This window comes from Protopterus annectens, chromosome 11.part0 (genome assembly GCF_019279795.1).
Source record: "Protopterus annectens isolate FY-2018-M chromosome 11.part0, PAN1.0, whole genome shotgun sequence".
NCBI classification, from domain to species: domain Eukaryota; kingdom Metazoa; phylum Chordata; order Ceratodontiformes; family Protopteridae; genus Protopterus; species Protopterus annectens.
This window is the reverse complement of record NC_056745.1, coordinates 843,687,205-843,707,491: the sequence shown is the minus strand read 5'-3', so window position 1 is coordinate 843,707,491 and position 20,287 is coordinate 843,687,205. Positions and strand designations below refer to the sequence as shown.

Genomic DNA, 20,287 nt, shown 5'->3' with positions numbered 1-20,287 from the left:
TCTATCACTGTTGCTCGATGTCAAGCATAGTGAAACATTTGAACACGACAGGTTTTATTTTAATCTTTTAATCTCTCTAGGTCCATTTTGTGTGTCTGTTGTGCTTATATCAGTTTGCAACATGTTAACAGGTCAGAAAGATGAGCATTTCCTACAAATGCCACATAATGCCACTTTCACAGAAAATGCGTCAATAACACCCATTTCAGGTTATCACAACAGAGGACATAAATTAAAAAGAAACACACATGACAGGATTCCAGTTCATGCATAGCTCAGTCACAGTCTGCCAAACAGAGCATTAGTCAGGTATGCTAATTAATCTGTCATACTAAATGTACAAAAATATGCTTATTGTAATGGACTACAATTAGAGTATAAGCAACATTGTAAAATATCATCCCATTCTCAGTGAATTAAAACCATGTGTGCAGTGCACTGAGATGGAAATCGCACATTAATACTACACTGAACCATGAAAGCTACTACAGAGAACATAATCCCCTTACATTACTTTTATGTTTTTGTTAATATCAACTAACTCACAATGGTGTTAAGCTCAGGTACATGGCTGATGCCAAACTCTTAAAGTGTGGGTAGGAATTGTCTTCATTTTGTCACAGAAGGAGAACTAGCATTAACCTCTGTTCACCAATGGCCAGTGATGCTGCTTGATGTTCTGACACAATGCTGACTGATGTGCAGAAGCTGCACCCCTGCAGACATACACATGTAAGCCACCACTGCAAATGGCAATTTAACCTGTTATACACCACACACACACACACACACACACACACACACACACACACACACACACACACACACACTAACCCTCTAAACACCGACCACAAGTGCACGTAATCATTTTGTCAGACCTCAGCACTCATTCACATGCTTCCTTGTATCACATATACATACCTGTACCCCCTCCCCGCCAGTGCAAACGATGACAACTGTACCCCACCCTGTCCATATAATAGTGGAACTTGGGCTGCATATGTCTGATGCACAAAATGGCCAGCCTATTCTAGTTGAGCACAGTCCAGTGTTTCTGAATGCATTATTGTTACTTCTATGCATCTGCTTAGTTATAGTATAGTATAGTAAAGTTATGTAGTATATGTTCCTCTCCTCCTTTGAAGTAATGCTAACTATGCCCTGCTCTTATAGCAAGGTTCTAGGGTACATCCAACATCTCATGCTAGATGTCCCTGGGGGATGTCACTCTTCTCAAACTTGCTAAATGTTACATTTGAGCCATGTGTGTGAATCATGGGAACTAACCTGGTGGCCTGCACACATACTGTAGATGATATCCTGTGCATTACCAATTACCTGGCAGTTGATGGAATGAAACAATTTGCAATTCATGCACCTCCTTCCCATTTTACTAGTGGGTCATTCAATGTGATGTGGGTACAGTCTATCATCCCCATTTCCTTCAGGGAAATGTAGTATACTTGAAATCCTGCATGGTGTTGGCGCTCTCCTTTGGGGTACGTGGGAACCATATATGCTCCCCCACATGCTGAAGCATGGCATCAATGAAATTGTGTAGGTATTCTCAAGGTTAATGCTTAAGATACCCACACTGTGTCTCCAGCAGGTTGCTGAAAGACTCCTGTTACCAATATATGTAAAGCCATGCATACCTTATTTTCTACAGGGAATGATACTCCATGACTCCTACAGGGAGAGAGAGGAGGCCAATATGCCCACTATTGGTAACCTTATTCACTTTTTATAGCATCCCACTTTGTCAGCATCATGGAGGGCATGAAAAGTTAAGGGTGGTCAGAGTACGCAGCACCTTGGACTGGGTTGGGGAATGTCTTGCACCATTGGAAGTAGCTGCTATAACAGCCTGTTGCATATACAGATTTAGAAATTGCTGCAGCAACCCCTAATATTTTTTGAGTTTTCCTCTGCTTCATTGTGAACATATTGACATGTTTTTATATAAAGGGCAGGCAATATTGCTGTGCATCATTTATACATTTTTGAATCACTCCTCCATATTTTTTTACTTCACTGGCATACATCACATCTTATTACAAGATGATTATCATATATTTTGGCTGCGCCTTGTTTTCCAGCTGGCCACTCCATGTAGTTTTGTTTCCTGAAACGCACATGCACTGCTCGTCCACACTCATTGCGTAACTTCACTTGGCATGATATAGTGCCCATTTATATATCTCAGCCATAGTCTTTTAGGATTAACATTATTGGGCAGGAATTTAATCATTTCTAATTTTTTTCCCTTTCGGTGCAATATTTGTTTATGCTTATTGATTAACATCTTTATCATATCTAATAATATTTCTATTTGCTCTAGTCTGTATATCTAATATTTTTCTGTTCCACTCTTTATATTTAGCTCCTTATCTGATACACACACACACACACACACATATATATATATATATATATATATATATATATATATATATATATATATATATATATATATATATATATATGGGTCCCTTTCAGTAGATCAAACTTTTACATGTTCGAAGATGATATGGTCGAGACCATAACTTCAAAAATTTAAAAGTCCAAATGGAATGGAGATCCGCGTACAGTGCGGAATGGGAAGATTTCCTTTCCCCAATGTAGTGCGATCTCGGAGTTGGTATATTTAAGTAAGGTTGTGTGGGGGGTGCAGGGGGCGTAGACCCCCTGCTATAGCAGTTAACATTTGTTTTGTTTGTTTTTTCTTTTTTTACTTCAGTTTTCAAACTATTACAAGTTTGAACATATGGTCTCGGCCATATTTGGTTCGAACTTGTAATATGTTCGATCTACTGAAGTAGATCTATACATATATATATATATATATATATATATATATATATATATATATATATATATATATATATATATATATATATATATATATATATAAATCAAATTTTTAATGCATCCCATAAATAATTTCATTTGTATATCTATTATCATTCAATTAAAATAAATATTTCACCTAATAGTCAATTCTCACAATTATTTAATTTAGTGTTAAATAGGAGAATTCTGTAACAAATAGGTAATTTTCTCATGTTTATTACTATCTTAAAAAAGAAGAACATTGTGGTCTGATATAGGATATGCTATAATTTTAAAGAAATCACAAGTTGATATTAAATCATTTGAAATAAATATTTTTTCAGTAGTTGTTTGGATGTCAAAAGTATATGGCTTGTGTATAAATTTTGATTAATCTTCTTTCTTTTTATCATATAAATCCTTTAGATTAGTTGATTACACATGATTGTTAATGCCTTCACTATTGCTTATATCCCAGCAAATAATATAGGCATTGAAAATGTACGCAGTTAAACAATTGGTGTATACGACCATCACAGCTCACTTCACTGTTTTTCTTTAGGTAAAAAGTACAGTATAAAAAAGGAGCATTATGCCATATATCATTAGGAAGAAATGCTAAGTGAAATACTTAGCTTTATTGTTTTTACAAACATATTTCTAGTTGAAATAAGCTTGACTTTAAATTGATAGCAGTAAGAGAAACTAAAACAGATTACGTTTAAATTTCTGTCCTGTCTTTCATTGAGAGAAGTATAACAAATTAATTTTATTTTTTCAATAAACTGATTGTTAATGCTTTTCATCCTGAGGAAAAATTAGGACTGTTGTTTGGAGAAATGCTAGAAACAAATTATTCAACACAAAATTAAAAGTCTATTTAAGAAACATTTTTTGTTGTTGTTGTAATATCCTTATCAGACTAACATCGTTCAGTTTTACAACTTCTTTACAATTCTGTATTTGCTTCATTGATCTGCCAAGCATGATCCTGTTTTCAGACAATGCAGGATTGTATAAAACAGTTAATTATAAGGACTATGTCAGCCAAATGACTATAAGAATCTTCTGAAGCAAGCAAAATTAGAAAAATACGCTGGAATATTATTTTCCTACAAAGAACTTACAGTCTTTGTGAGATTTCCCATCTTGCCTTGGCAGGTTGCATGGCTTAGAGTTATTCTGTGTGTTTGCATTCGATCCATCTTGGCTGCTTCCAAGGTGCAATCTTCTCATATGTCTAACAACAGCAGTAGCATTAAATGCTTGCTGGGGAAAAATATAAAAATAGTATTAGTACTTCAGTCAACATTACTTACAGCCATGAAGTACAACGCCTCATAGGATCTCTGTATAAATTAAAATAAGAACAAGGTACATTTATGTGACTTTAAAAGTTATTTTCCTACAGGCCAGTTCACCAGTACTTGTATTATGACTTGGTATGACCAAGTTACAATAATACATTACAAATGGTCACACCTCAATATGCAGTTTAGAATACTGTTAGGAAAATAACATATGTATTTTTGGATCTACTTCACTTACCAGAAAAACCACATCACCGACATGCACTTCACTGAGATGAATACACCAACAAACCAGAAGACCGACATCTGGAACACTGACATTCTGACCCGAGGTAAGTAACCTCTTGGCCGTCCCAAAAAAATAAATAAATAAATAAATAAAAACTAAACCCATACCCCCCTAAATAAATAAACCAACTCCGAGATCACACTACCGCAGGGGTAAGGGGCAAAGTTCAACAGGCTGGCCAAGCGGTTACTTACCTCGGGTCAGAATGTTGAAGTTCCAGATGTCAGTCTTCTGGTTTGTAGGTGTATTCGTCTAGGTGAAGTGAATGTCAGTGATGTGGTTTTTTGGGTAAGTAAAGTAGACCCGTACTTTTACATGCCTCATAAACCTTTGATAGCAAAGTGCTTTATTCTGGAAGTTTTAAGGTCTTTTATCTACAGGTGGCTGAGATGAACTTCCCCTCATCAGTTGCTTGAAGCACAAGTTACCCAGGAACAAAACAACAATTACTATTTTCCATAAGAAATCACTTCCAATAAGATATCTAAGTGCATGCTGGCAAAAATTCCTTTTTTTGGGGGGGGGGCAGGATTTCTCCCTCTTTCGAGTTAGTGCTACTGTGGAGTTGGTATATATAAATTTGAGGGTGTGGGAGGCTAGTTCCCCACATAAGTAGGGTATGGGGTGTGGAGCTTGTCGTCCAGCAAAAAATGCTTGCAGTTTAATATTTATCAATATTTTGAATTGCAAGCATTAGTTTTCAGCATACTGGCTCCCTAGAATTCAGACATTCGGGGTTCCGTAATAAAATCCTTTATGACATGTAGCACATATAAGAGGAAAATAAGGAGATAAATGTTATTATAGCCTATATGAAAACAAAAATGGCTGGTTATGAAGAGATGGGAGGGATATTTTTTATTTATTTATTTGCCAATCCATCTCTTTTGTTCCTTTAGATATTTACTGAAGCTAAGTTTTCAGAGATTTCAGGAAAGGATTATAAAGTGTTATTCTAGATATTGCTATGCATAAAACTACACAGCCTTTTCACTATGGATTTCTTAAAGAGAATTATGCCTGGACACAGAAATTAAAAATACAGGCCATGTTCATGTTGAAGGCATTAAAAATTGAGCAAACATAATAATCTTGTCAAAGAATAACAAAATATGGTTTCCATCAATCCATTTTCTAAACTACTTGCCCCACTTAGTGATATAGCAGAGGCAATCTCACCAGGGCAAATAGGTTTCCTGTTTTCTAGTAATAGCCCAAAATTTATCTTGCAGGATCTCTAGACATTTCCAAGTCAGATGAGTGGCCCAATCTCTCCAACATGTCTTGGGTATTCCACAGGGCCTCTCACCATGGGCAGTTTTGCACAATGGGGAAATAATGCACAAAAGCTATCTTTACTCCACATATAAACTTTCCAAATAATAACTTCTCCAACCCAGAGGAGCAGTATTCTGGTCTAACATAATGACAGACTGTTAAGCCACTCATTCTTTAAAAGATAATAAGCCCAGCAGCCCTGCAAAGATGCCATATTTCTGGCATTTGCATGCATGGTGTCATTCTCATCCAGATAATATTTTACCTTATTAATATGTGATTAAAGTGTTTGTGTATCTTAAATTAGTATCTTCCTTCAGCCGGAGTACAGCCTGACACCAAAAAGATCTTGTAAGATTACTTAATAGATTTTTGATATTGGTTTACCTTTATGTGGTCTTAATATTGTAGATGCAAATCAGAAGGGAAATATGAATTGTTACAAAGAAACTATGTTTTATATGTATGTTAATAAACAATAAAGAACATATTAATGGATAAAGCCTGCCTGGCACACATTATGGACATGATTTCTTTCTTAATAAATAAGAGACAGTTCCCTCTTAACCAATAGCCTACTTTTCCTTGCATAATTCTACAATTGCCTCTTATCCATTCATGCAAACTTCAGTATTACTACTGTTCAGCTGAAAGACTATTGCGGGCGTCTAAAACTCTTTCTATGACAGATACTTCCTTGCATTCCTTCTCTGCAGTTCTTATGCTGTCTCAAACAGAACTGTGTTAAATGTCTGCCCAGATTTAAGATGCAGCTGTTTGATTTGTTGTTAAATTCATGATCTATAGACAATCCCAAGGGAAAAATGAATCATACGAGGAGTGCAATACTAAAGAAGAAGAAATAATCAGAATTTCTGTAAATACTTTTCAGTCCTTTTTAGCATTTGTTAATGAATAAATGATACAAAGGACTTTTTGTGGAATGACTGGCGATACTGACATACTTGACATAGCAACCCTCAGTATGGAGACATCATATGCTACCATTCGCACAAAAGTACTATTGTTTATGTTAAAATTTGGTTGCAAAATATTCAGTTTATAGCAGAGATACATGCTCATCAAAATATTTTTGTGTTGTTGTTGTTTGTAAAATAAACTATTACCATCAAGTCTACGTTAATAAAGTGCATACAAAATGTCCACCTATACTCAGATTTAATGCTTTGGCAGGTTGAGAATCATAAGAATCATTGTTATCTTTACATTTTGATGGCCGTTTGATAATCTTATAATGATCCTGTAATGTGGCAACATTATTTTTGTGATGTGTGAGTGCTGTGGGTGGAGGTCTTGCAATGTTCAATGCAACTTGTTCCTGCATATGTGATATTCTGTCAGGTATAATATTTAATGAAATGATTTTAGAAAAATATCATCCTGGATATGCTTTTCAATAAAGAATAAATCATGTTTTATGCACTGATTTACACAGAAAAGTCTATGCTGATACTACACTGTTAGAAGAAATAAACTGCTATCCTCAACGTATGTTTTTATGGGTGTGCGTTTCTCAGTATATTAAGAATATGAAAAAATGAGAGCATCAGTGACAATATTTGATGAAAAATATGGTGGATATATAGATATAAATATATGAGTGTACTACCTGTAGTCGAAAACTAACAAAGTCAAACCTGAATTGATTGATCTAAAAAGACTGAAAATCAAAATATTTAAAACATTTAAAAAAAAAAATGTTTTTCAAAGGGGGACACATTAATTGCTACTTATATATACCAACTTCAATTTTGCACAATGGGCAAAGGAAAATTCCCGATCCTTGCTTTACAGATATCTGATTAAGTAAAGCCAGCATTCTATGATCATACGACTGTTCTCTCGCATGTGCCAGCATTACAAACATTTGATATTCTGAATGGTCGATCAAAGTCTCCTGCTACTTTATACATAGACACTTAACCTCATGTAATCTACAATACAGAAGGTTTAAGAGGCATGCCAGAATACCATACACTTGCTTCCTTAGATAACTGATTTTTCAAAAATTTCAGCCCTCCCAATCTCACTTGCCATCTTAGGGACTCATGATGAATTCAACAGCTCCAATCCTATGTTGAAGTTTCTTGTCGAAAGGTACTCTTTAAAATATGTTTTTAGGATTCGGATTCCAAATTTCTCTTGAAGTTCAATAAATGACTGAAGACACTTAGGCCCAAATAAATGACACACCTTCTCCAACTCGCTCTGTTATGAGCCTCTGAGTGCAGGTGATACAACAGGTCATAGAAGTTGTAAGGAATCGTTGGTCAACATGAGTGATGCAATCACAATGCAGAAGTTCAGCAACTAACTTAAAAGGGGAAGGCTCACAGAGTCAACCATACCAAGGTCCCTTAGCCAGTACCTAACAAATAGGAGGACCAAGATGCAACTCATCTGTTTCCGTAACATTGTATACTTTGACATCTACCAAAAGACCAAATCTGAAATTTTGCTACCAAGCATATACAACTATGTCAGTGATTGCAAGACTCCCAGTTATAAGCTGACACTAGGCAGTTTATGGTCACTATAGATCGGTTTCTTCTGTTTCCACAGCAAATTACCCACTTGGACCACTCCAAAATACTTACTAAGTATAGGAGTTTAGGAAAAAAGAATAATTTTCACTCTCATCAGACTGTTCTAAAGGAACTGCCATTGATTTCCAGCTGTCAGCAATTTCCACAGCTGACTCTCTTTTGCCTTACCAAAATTTAACAGTACTACAACTATGTGAAAACAAACCAGATTCATCACTGGTATTTGAGGGATATTGCACCTCCCTCCCAAATTTCATATTTTTGCTTCACTTTGTCAGAAATAGCATTTTATTCTTATTTGAAGTTTGTTCAGTGTACTGATTACTTATAGATCTTTTTTTGGCATAACCTGGATGCAACAGTAATGCACTGATGACAGTTCGACAAGAAAAGACATTGTTAACAACTAATGCAATCAATAAATAACATTCATGTCATAGTGTATAAGCAAAAACAGCAGAGGCAAAATGGCCAAGAAAATAACAGATGTATCACAAACCATCTCTCAATTGTTATACAAAGTGTAAAGGTATAAACATCATGTTCAATAACGTACATCATATGTGCACTACAGCCTTGAGTTTGAACAACATCTTCCTTCACGCACATAAACTCTATACTGAACTACTGCAGAGTACAGTTATAATCTCCACATTAGGAGATGGCAGGGAAAACAGTAACACAAATCTTATATTTACAGACCGACCAAAGACAATGAAAAATGAGAGAATATAAACTATGAGGAAAGCAGCTCTGATGAGATCCCTTATACTGTACACACAAGTGACACCCGAAAATGTTATGCATGAGCAGGCATGGGCTCATTGGTTCATAGGTAAATACGAGCTTAGCTGCCCTATTGGGCCATTATAAGCCTAGGCAGTTTCCCGTTTTTGAGCTCAAATTATCCTATCCCACTGTGTTAGAGATTGGCCTCATCCAACCTGTGGAAAGTAATCATATATTATCCCTAATGAGTATAACTGGGATCATACCATAGATAATATTAGGGGACCCATGTAGTATAGAGGGCAGTCCTGGGGTAAATGTTCTGTTTCCTATTCATAGATCCAAGTCCTACTTGAACAGAGACAAGGATGAACTTTGTTTTATGTGGATGGAGAGTCTGTTTTACAGCAGCATTACATCTGTGTGATATACCTGTCCCTCCACACCATTCTGTTAATGTTGCAGAGCAGGTTTAGATCCCTAAACTGAGTATTTCTGATGACATTTGACTTGCTGATATGCAGTAAATCTATCAATATCAGTATCTATGGTTATTGGCACTTCTTAATTAGAAGTCTAAGGAGTTTAGTTCCAAGTATTAATGGAAATAAAGTCACTATTTCCTGCTTTGCTGCTAATAAAATAGCAGAAATTAGAAAAAGATATTATAAGTTAAATTGCCGTATAGTGAGGTATCATTTAGTTTTGACAATTACTGGAGTAAATGATCTAGGTAAAACACCAAGCAAAATATTCCTGAAAATAGGCAAGGGATCTAATTGCATGCTGAGTGGAAAAGGGAATATTATTTTTCACCGACTTATCATCTTGTCCCTGCCTTTTAAGACTAGCACATACTCTGGCAGTCCTTCTGAAAAGTGATTCAAGGCATCTCCATATAAGGAGAGAGTGGAATATATTTACTTGCATTAACAGTTTGTGGCAAAACTTCATTCTTTGATAAGGGTGCTTTTCATCTTGAGCACAGGGATAATAATATATTGGAGTTGATTCCAAAAGACTTGCTCTCAGTGTAAGTGACCACTTACACTAAGAGCAGGTCTTTTGGAATCTGGCCCTGGTATAAGCCTGTTTATAGATACTTTAAATCAGGAAAGACTTGCAATGAGAGCAACACTTTTAGAATGTGGCCCATTGTGTCATTCTAGACATAACCTGGGTGTGAGGTCAAAGATATAAACACTGGCAAAAAATAATTTTTTTTCACACAGTCTGCTAATACACTTGTAACTAATGTGGAGAAACCAAATTTGCTCAAGTATTTTCTTCCCACTGCTGGATACAGTTCTGTGTAGAGCTCAAGTCAGAAAAAAGATGCAACTGTTATCATATACATTTGGTATGACCAAAAGAAAAGCTACCCTGAAGAAAAATAAACAGATCATCACTATTAAAATAAAATAACCAAATTATTTGCTAGTGGGATTATGCTTATGATGCTTTTAAAAATAATCCTCTCATCTTTCTTACTCTTCACGCATATATGTTCATAAATCCTTTATTCTAGCATCTTAGTTACCTGTCCCACATAGAATGTGTTACATCCTATAAACAAACTAATGTACACAACATTAAAAGATTTACACACAACAAAAGAGGAAAACTATAGCATCAATTTCAAAAGGGTTGCCACTTACAATGAGAACAAGCTGGGAGCGGGTGTTTTGGAATCTGGCCACCTAGTAAACCTGTTTACAAGCCTTACACTGAAGTAAGTCACTTGCACTAAGAGCAGGTCTTTCAGAATCAGGGAAGACTTACACTGAAAGCAACTCTTTTGGAATGCACCTCCATACATTTATTGGTCATACTGCAAAAGAGAGATGGCTGATAAAAATATATTTGCAATATTTACAATCATAAAATTAATAACTACACTTTTGTTACCTTATATTTTGTGACATTCATCTCTTCTGTATTTAAAAAGCACCACTGTTTTTATACTTTTATTTACAAACACTGGTCTATCCCCAAAGATAATAAGAACATTGGGAAAACCTTGAAATACTTTGCAATTTTCAAAAATTGCATTTTTAATAACTATCAATTGTATATGAAAGTAGCATAGCCGGGCTACTATGAAAAACTGAATTGATTTGAACCATTACTTCATCAAATGTATTTCTCTATTCATAAATGGCCTTAAAGGCTTTCTCTGCTAATTAATCTGGCTACATCTTCATCTGTCAAAATTCTGATGCTTTAAAGTATATTTACTGGCATTTAAACGTTAATTATAAGATATATTTTTCTTCAAGTACATGGAGTGCATGCTTTCAAAATGCAACAAAGTATTACTACCGTTTTCCTTTTTATACAGTTTGGTAACTAACATTTTTTTTATCTTTATAATTTCTAAATCTAAATATTTCATTGAATGAAAGTTATATTGAAACATGGATGATAAAAAAATTGTACTATATTTCCAACATTTCATAAAGGAATGAAGTCATACAAATAAACTATCAAAAATAAAACAAACACACAACTTTATGAAAACATTTTTTGATTAAATAAATCATCTTCTTAGCAATAATGTATAACTAAGCTTGCAAAACTGGGGCTATAGCAGCTTCCATTACTACTCCAGTCAACTGTAAATGCTATCCTCCCCTCACACAAATATTAGTTAAAAACATTTCAGTTAGGGCCACTAATAATTTCACCAGTGACACAGAAATCTCCCCGCTCTTTAACAACTATATCCTGAACCATTTTGCTCTTATCTGGTGAGGAATACCTCACTAAAGTAAATTAATGTCTGCAGTTACTAAAATGCATCCTTCAGCCACTTTCTATTTTTTTATATTTCCAACAAGATGTAGGAGAATCCCTAATATAAGATTTGTATTGCTTCCCCATATATTTTATCTTATTTTCTATATAAATAGCAAGGGTCTCAGTCTTCCCCGAATACTGAAATTATAGGCCTCAGTGATGACCTTTAAAGATTGTATGAACCTTAAGCAGACCAAATATATAAAGCAACTTTGGCTGCAACAACTTAAAATATTCAAATACTTGTTCTGAACCAAGCCTTCCTCAACTAAATCTTATAATACACTACTGATTGTGTAATATGCATGTTGTACTTGTTGCCTAGTAACAACTGCATAAGATTCATCATCATTTAAAATATAATTCATAGCAATATTATAATGTTCCTTAGATATCAGTGCAATTGCACTACCCTTATTGTCCTTCATTATATGTAAATCATTCTCAGATTAAAATCTTATCAATGTTAACAATGGTTAAGGTATACCATTTCCTTTTTCTAGGTCTTTTTAAAATCTCCCTAATTTGTTGTTCACAGGTCCTTTGGAATGCTAACACTGATAGATGCACAGCAGGTATACATGTACTCAGCTTTCTACATAAATGATTTATTCTTACTTTGAGCATAATAGCCAGGTTTATTTTATTTTTATTTTATTTTTTATTTATTTATTTTCCTAGTATAACCTTTACGGCACATATTACATCAACTTACTTCTTACTTCTCTGGCTTAACTCTTTTGTAAAACAGAAATTTCAGTTTCAGAAAATTGTCTGTCAGTCAGAATAATAACATGAAAACATTACCATAGAACTCATTTAAGTCAAACTATTCCTTTTGCTGCTGTTTTTTCCTGTTGGTCAGGCTCCATCCCACATCTTCCAAAATTCCCCTGTCTTATAATAGTCATTAAATATTGAATTCCATTGATTTTACTTGATCTTACCCGTCCTCTGATAAATTGTGCTTTAATTATAGGAACATTATTTTGAACAACCTATACATACATCTGCTTACTCTACTCCTTCTGTGCAATCCTTGAAGACTTTCTTGGCACTGATAGCCCAGCCTTTTCCTCCTCTAAACAAAGTCTTCATTTTTTGGTCCATTTTCATTCACTGAAATTATGTGACACCCCTTTAGTATTCTTGTTTTTGTTGTTCTTCTTTCGGCTTTTCCCGGTTAAGGGTCGCCACAGCGGAACTCCGGTCCGCTAATGACAGGAAATTTTAACATTATAAAAATTGTTGTTTTTTAGCACAATTATATTTGAGCAGTGACTTACAATATGCCAAATCAGCATGTTCATTCAAATCTTTCCACTCTTTGAGAAAATCTTCCTTATAATGAGTGATACTGGGAAGTTTAGTAGTACTCAGTCACCTCAATACATGCTTAACATGTATTTTCTGCTCAAAGAACATACAGTCCCACTTTAACCACTTTAATTTTATTCACCTTTTTCTTAAGAGGAGCTGAATGTTACAAATGGGTTATACAATTCAATGTCTGTCAAATATACATTGGCTATGTATGTTACACTACTGACAGCAAACCACTGTATCCATCTGTTTATGTGTCTGTGCCTCATGTCCCAGGTGGAAACTGAAAATAGTCTTTTGACTAGTTCACCTACCCAGTTAACAAACTTAAATGAATAAATAAATAAGTAAATAAAAACCAAGCAATTAACTAAATTAATTATGGGAAAATTAGTAAGTTATCATATCTCCGACCAATACCTCATCAACAATAAAATATCCAGACATAAACATACACAAGACAACTTGGGTTATAAGAAGAAAAATAGTAAAAGCTTTGAAGCAAAATTAAATATTTTCTGAAGGAAATAAAATATGTAAGAAATGGCAAAGATGACACTGTTCTGCTAAACAAATAAAATACCAAAAGAAAGAGATGCTTCCTAAAATAGTGTCTTAGAGAACCATTATAGTGTGCAACATGCTGTCTGCTATATTTTATATCTTCCACTTTAATTGCTGATTCATCTATAAAAGTCAATTTATCCATATAAAAAGCAAAGCCTATTTCCATATACATGCAAGCCCATATTTAATCAAATATTCAAACCGGGCAAATAGTTTTCTCTCTTTTAAACTATAAACTGTATTATTCAAAGAAAAAAACAACATATGCTAGCAAGCAGTCACAGTACAAAAAGTCTTCTTTACACTGTGTACAGGGCAACCCCAGAACCAAAATCCTTGCAATGATGGGCCTGGGGAAATGATTTTTCAGGGTAGTCTATGCTTAGGAGTGCCACAATGTACCAAAGTTGTGAGTTATGCTGGCAGAAAGCAAGTTTTCCTGCTGCCTACCCATCTATGCCTGTTTTCTTTGTCTGGTTGGGATGCAACTAAGAAATGAGAAGTGAATTAATTCTTCATGTGCTCATGTATGACCTCTTGTATGACCTCTGGACATTGCTAATTCCTGCCAAGACTCTCTCATGAATCTGCTTATTAAATGTCACCCTTCCCCCATTTTTAAATAAAATGACATTAGCAACATACTGCCATCACACCTCAACCATGAAAAGGGCATAGACCATTACAATTTGCATATATTTCTTTCCCTGACTTCCATACTACCAGTTTAGTTCTGCCACCTAAGAAAGAACACCAACAATGCAAATGTAAACTCAATATTATATAAATGGGAAAACCAAGACAACTAAAGACATTTCACTGTCTATAACAGAAAACAAAACTGGCATATTAAGAATTATCCTTTAACATATCTTTGCAACCACTACTTACTCTCCACTTGCTTTTTGCAAAGTTTTTCCTAATTTGTGCACTGACAGATTCATGGATGTTCTTACTCAAGGCCGTGTCTCCAGCAATCCTGTAAAAAATATTGCTTCATTATAAAATTCATACAAAGCAATGATTACCATCAACATTTGTGTTCTTTAACATACATTTAACCGTAATTTACTTTTGTACTAATATATTTCTCATTTTGTCAAAATTCAGTGGGACAAAGGTCTGAATCTAGCCTATAGTAGAACAGGTATTTACTACCTATTATCTTACCGCTAGTTAGCTGGTGGAGTTGTGTGTCAAAACACTTTTCCACATATAACAGAATCCATGAAACATTAATTAGTCTTCTATTGAAAGTAAGGAGATATGTCAAACTGCATTTTTTTACTATGGAAAAAATTAAATGTAGTAATGATGCAAGCAAACTGTGAAACAAAGCCTTTTTGATATATCTCAATAAATGAACTAGAATAACAGCAGAAGATTTCCCAAATATTTTTCAGTGTGTTGAGTCTTGTAATAAGTAATTTATGAAGAGATGATGGCGGTCTCTAGCCCTGAAATGATGAAAAGAATAAGACAAAGAAAAAAAACAGGAGGAAAAGCAATTTTTAAAGATTCCTTTTCACTTTTAAAACTGTTTTTTGCAGGGCCATAAATTTGTTTTGTAACTGAATAGATACAACAAAGGTTTTCAAACAGCATCAAGCAGAATCTGCCAGAACAAATCTCTGTATTTAAGTTTCAATCCCCATGTCCCATATCTAACAGGTACTCATACTAAAACAAAGAAAATAAACGTTTTAAAAATGTTACAAGTGTGTGCATGTCAACACAAGGCATTATTCATGTCTTCTGTGTGCTATAATTATGCTCTCAAATTGTATTCCTAAGTGCCCTCTTTGTTTTCTCAACACAAAATACTTCACAGGAGAGGCAACTCACAATATAGACAATCTCCCTAGTGTTATACTTATATTTCCCTTTACATACTACCAGTTTTGGATATCCTGGGGCAGTAATTGCACTGGTATCATTAATAAATTAACAATGGTTGAATGCTCCACACTTAAGCATTCAATCCAAGAATACTTTTTCATTGTCTGCTTCCCTCTTTACATATTTTTCCAGCTTTTCCCTCTTTTATAAACAAAATGAGGGTCGCTACCTAAAACACATTTCGATGTGCCACCTCCTATACTGCCCAATTTCTATTTGTAGGCATTCTAATATTCCCAAATTTACTGCAAAACTGAATAACTATAAAGCTGGTAAAATTAATATCAGTTCCTCTCTTCCTAAAAATATGATCCAAGTCCACAGTCTCACCCTTGTCTAACATAAGGTGCAAATCTTCACCTCTTTTGCAAAGTCCATTATCATATTTCTAGGATAACCTATCTCTAGAACATATTCATCAGTACATGTATTTCAATAACAAATGTATAATTATAAGCCTAACTACTTATTATACAGCAGGAACGTCTTATTGTAACAATTGTTAATGTCTGTTATGTACTTCGCAGATGATAAAGATTCTAGTTGTCTACTGCTGTACAACGTTCTTCATCTGTAACTATGTTTGTAATTTTTAATTGCTATGTTGATCAAATTGTTAATTGCTATGTAAATCCAATGTAACTACTGTCTGTATATTTTAACTGTGGAGCTCTTCTCCCTGGGCCTCTGCTGAAAATGGACCTACGTCCAGTCGAACAATCCCGGTCAACAAATGTAAATTAATAAATAAAATACATAAATAAATGTATTTTCATTTGAGATTATGCTAGCAAGACTAACCATCTGCCCCTTGACCAGTCCACTTTTCTACCAAAAAGGGTTGCTGCTAGTAAAGTCGACATTATTATTAGAGAAGGTTGATTTCCTATATATGGTGGAGGTGAACCTCTCTTTTACAAAATCCTTTTATAGTCTAATATATAACTGATACTCTCCTTTTGTGTAGGTATACATGGACCTTAAACAACTAGTAGAGGTTTCTAAATCTAAAAAATAAACATTCCTACAATCTTTCTATAGTCCCACCCCACAATATAAATATATCATCCAAAAAGCATAAATACAAAATTAATTTATTAGCAAATGCTGGCTTTTATACTAGCTTTTTCTCCCAATACCATAAAAAAATATTTCTGTATACAGCAGATGGTTTAGCACATATCATTACTCTCTTTGGTGGGGAAAGTATTCAGTCGACTCTGTTTCAGGAGAAAAATGGTAACCCCATGTGCATGGATGCACATTTGTCAATCGTATTGCTCAAAGTAGCACTGCACTGTGGTGCATATTGTTACACAATGGTGCTATGAGTGTGTACATGTCATAAACATGATTATATTAGTCACATGCTTTTTGGTCACTGTGATATGCACAGCTAAGTGATGGCCATTTTTGGTAGCCTTCTGCTTACCAGCAGCTATTCACAGAAGGTGGTTTTAACCAGCTTCATAACACAGTTGCCATGCTAATATCAAAGCATCAACACCATCTTCTTCAACACTGCTCATTACCATGTACCTTGAAATAGAAAAATTTCAGAAGAGATTCTGTAGGCTTAGAGTTTCACAGCATTAAAAAAGGACTGCTACCTGTTAACTACCTCAACAAGGACAGGAGCAGAGATATAGTGGTGCATGCATAACTGGCAGCAAACTAGCATTGCTCTGTACCATTTGTCTGTGGTATTGGGTGACAAACCCTGTACATGGGAAACACTGGAAAGGAAATACAAGGAGTATGGAGTTCCATTGCATTATATTCAGATATGGCTAATGGCTACAATATGCAAATAGGGGGGTGTATAGCACTAGCTACAGCAGATAACCAGCCAGATGTAGCATTATTGGGAAGCTTTGATCATGGCTACAATACATCAATTGGGGGAAGCTACACATAACATTAACTGCAGCTTATATCCACAATCATTAAAGGGGATGGCTGTGGGCGTAGGTATGTGTATCCCTTTCAACAAAAAATACACACTCATTGACTAGCATGTTTTGCCCACAGGTGTACATGCATTGGCATGGCCACTTGATGGAGTCGACACCTGGACAAGTTCACTATCCAGAAGTATGAAGTGCTACTGCAGGCTATCCACATGCTTGTCATTTGCTTTCTTGTCAAATGTGCTGCAGACCATCATCACTGCAAACCTGTTTGATATGAACTAGTGCATGATGTGAATGCTGTATCAGCCATAATAGGTCTCTATGGTGCAATAAAGGGTTACTGGCATGGTACTACTTTGAAGGGAAAACGCATGGTACAACATGACAGACAGGTCCACCCAAAGGAGGTTGACCACCAACAATGAAGAGGCTTGACTTGTTTGAGTTTTTAATCACATTAGCTAGGAGTAATAAACCCTTGTATCTGGGGTGGTTAGGATGTGTGAGATGGGCTGACAACTACCACCTATATGACAGCAGGGTCAGCCCTAGGTTTGCAATTTCCATTTCAGTACAGTACAGTGCACTCCACTGCATGTATAAAGGGAAATTGACTAAGGCACACCTGTATATCAGTCCTTTCAGGCACCTCTGGCCTGCAACTCCAACAATCTGCATGAAAAGATATGTCTACCAAATATATGCCTTAGCTATATATTACATTGTGGTATATATGGATCTGGAGTTATAGAGGCACATGTACTTGAGCAGGCAATGGTGTGTTAATGCTTTCATAGGTTCCGGTTCTGGAGGATCTAGCACAACAGATCTATACAGGGCTGACATCAGCAGAGCACCTGTGATTGATAATTATGGTAGCCTGCAAGTGATATGGTCTGCAACACTTCATGGGGAGTTGTCATCCACATCCATCATTATGGAGACTCTTGTAGAGGTACAGGTTAAGTACACAGCTTCACCAGTGCATGCTGGACCTATTGTAACTGAAAATCCATCACAGGTTCCACCTGTGTCCTTAGAAAAAACAACAACAGTAACATAATATGCACTGCTTCTGACATGTGCATGCCTAACACAGAGAGAGATGTGGGGAATTAAACACTACTGTGACTCCAGAACCATCCCTGATTTAGCTATGATACTCAGGAGTGACCAGTAGATGTACAGATCTCTGATTCACACACACATTTCTGCTACCCATAGCATTGTGGTGATGGTGAATCTGCTCCATGGCATGCAGGATGATGTGCATCAGCGATAATGTGATGTGACATGGAATATAGGGACAAGGATCACATTATATTGCCAAGGTCAGTGATGGCAACATTTGCCCCCATAGGTGCCTCTATAAGTCACACTGCAGCTGCCATCCAGTCTACCTCCACAGCCCATGTATTTTGTGACTACAGACCATCCCAAAAAGATTACAGAGATGGTAGTGGACATGGTATTACTATGGCCTTTAAGCATACAAACTGAACCTCAGCCATGGGCATGCTGCATCACTGGCTCAACACCTGCTTGTGATGCTTTATCAGGCTGTATGCAGAAGTTGCCTCTCACAACCTACCACCCCTGGTCTTGAGCATTCACTATCTCATGTACCACAAGCCAACAAAATGGATATCACCAGTGTTCATGCCTTGGATGTTTAACCAACCACTGGAGAATATGATCCCAGATTACCCATAACCTCCAACAGTAAGTAATTACTATGGTTACCTTCCATGATCCTACCCCATATCACAGTGCACCCCCACCTGTACAAGTGCTGATGCCTGTGTCCTGCTTACTCCCTAGCCTGTGTGGATATCATGATGTCCAATGTACAGTGTGGCTATTTCATACACTGCCCTGCATGTCTTGGGTGTGATAATGCATGCCTCATGTTATTATGTGTTGTCTGTTAAGGGCCATAGCTGTGGATCAGATAGTGCCTCAGCATATTATTATTGCCTCTGACATGGCTATGATAATGCTGCTACATGTTCATGCCCTGAGGATCCACCCTTCCCTTTTGATGCTACTATAAGTGGTATGGAAGTATATGCTGAGATGTCCTCCTGCTACTTCATCTATTTCGACAATACCGTGTTGTGTAGCATAACATTCTAAATCTGAGGTATGTAGATATCATAAATCTTCCTTCAGTAGACTCCACACATGGCCTATTATATTTAACATTTCTGCATCAAATCCATTCCTACTGATGCATCATTAGCTGTCAGGACCAAATGGGCCTTGATGGCAAAATGTGTACAATCTTATGGCTCCCAGGACCTCAGATAAGTGGGAATGACATAAAATGCCAACAGGAAACTGGTTATTTTCTTTATTTTCCTGAGGAATCAGATCTGCTCCTCCACATGATGCAGTACATTGCCAAGAAACTGCTCTAGGATGACTGAGGCTAATACTTTCCATATTACCCATATTTCCTCTGTAATTCACTGAACGGTCCCTGGAGCTAAACTGCTTAAGGCTGCACATCCATTAGTGTGCACAGGAATGGGCATTCCATGCATCCCCTTGATTCTGCTTATGTGCAGCCCAGCTTGACTAGGTCCTTTACATCCTCCATGTCCACTCAGAAGAAACAGTTCACAATCTGCTGGTCACTCAGCTGGTGCTATTTCAGGCACTATCTGAATCCTGTTTCTGTCAGTATGGATAGCTTTGACATGCACCATTAAAAGTTCTGGTTCCTACTACTGCTCCCATCTTGAACACCATGGATCTTGGCATTAAAAATGGTTATGA

The 20,287-nt window shown here is 36.0% G+C and overlaps 1 protein-coding gene across 1 annotated transcript in view; it reads right to left on the bottom strand.

Annotated features, from left to right (window-relative positions):
- Positions 1–20,287, bottom strand: part of CAMK1D (calcium/calmodulin dependent protein kinase ID) — a 2,521,771-nt gene that overhangs the window by 23,939 nt on the left and 2,477,545 nt on the right. The window contains exons 9-10 of the mRNA XM_044088260.1: positions 14,586–14,673; positions 3,960–4,101 (exon numbers count right to left, since the gene is read on the bottom strand). Coding sequence (XP_043944195.1) covers positions 3,960–4,101; positions 14,586–14,673 — 230 coding nt within the window. The remainder of the gene's footprint in view (positions 1–3,959; positions 4,102–14,585; positions 14,674–20,287) is intronic.